A 760-nucleotide genomic window follows, 5' to 3' on the forward strand; every position below is an offset into this window, starting at 1 on the left:
AGGCCGCACATGTTTTCAGCAATTATAGTTATATAACTATTACATATAACTTTTTAAATATTAGATCATTTGCGCAATGTACTTCCGCAAATCAATAAACCGAGTTAGTGTATTACTTTGAACACTTAAGTATGACTGACTGGATTATAAATATCTCACAACACTTCATTTAATTAAATAACACTCTACGGTCCAGTAACCCACAGCAGATCTTCTTTCCTCTATCCCTCGCTGCTGACGAAAAATGTTGCAACATTTATGCAAACACGATAGAACCGCCCAAAAGATCGCGTTACAAGCGCAGGCAGTATATATACAGAGTTCACCATTTACAGCTTTTTACCTTTGCAAATTAGCGCTTTTTCCGCCTTCCGAAAAAGGACTCTAACAAACGGGGTCAGCTCACCCACCCACCAACCATGATGTGCAAATTTGGTGAGTTTTCTGATAAAAAAACAACAAACCTTCATTCACACCACGTTGTGCAAATTTGGTGCGGTTTTCTTTTTTGCTTTTAAAAAATAAAAACCTTCATTCATACATTGACACGAAAATGTGGTGAATTTTCTGATAGAGGCCTTTCATTCACACCATGATGTTCAAATTTGGTGAGTTTTCTGATAAAAACCGGATTTATACCTGATGTGTTTTCATGCCTAATGGATTCAATATTATTTATACATTTTTAAAACACGGTCTTGTATTCAACTTAGACAGTGGCTACCTGTAAAGACATCATAAGCAGGAGATATATATATAT

At 35.7% G+C, this 760-nt stretch overlaps 1 protein-coding gene across 1 annotated transcript in view; it reads left to right on the top strand.

Moving 5' to 3' along the window:
- Window positions 1–346: 346 nt before the first annotated feature.
- Window positions 347–760, top strand: part of LOC101856286 — a 4,673-nt gene continuing 4,259 nt past the window's right edge. The window contains exon 1 of the mRNA XM_005105793.2: window positions 347–435. Coding sequence (XP_005105850.1) covers window positions 420–435 — 16 coding nt within the window. The 5' untranslated portion in view covers window positions 347–419. The remainder of the gene's footprint in view (window positions 436–760) is intronic.

Source organism: Aplysia californica, unplaced genomic scaffold, assembly GCF_000002075.1.
Source record: "Aplysia californica isolate F4 #8 unplaced genomic scaffold, AplCal3.0 scaffold00492, whole genome shotgun sequence".
Lineage (NCBI taxonomy): Eukaryota > Metazoa > Mollusca > Gastropoda > Aplysiida > Aplysiidae > Aplysia > Aplysia californica.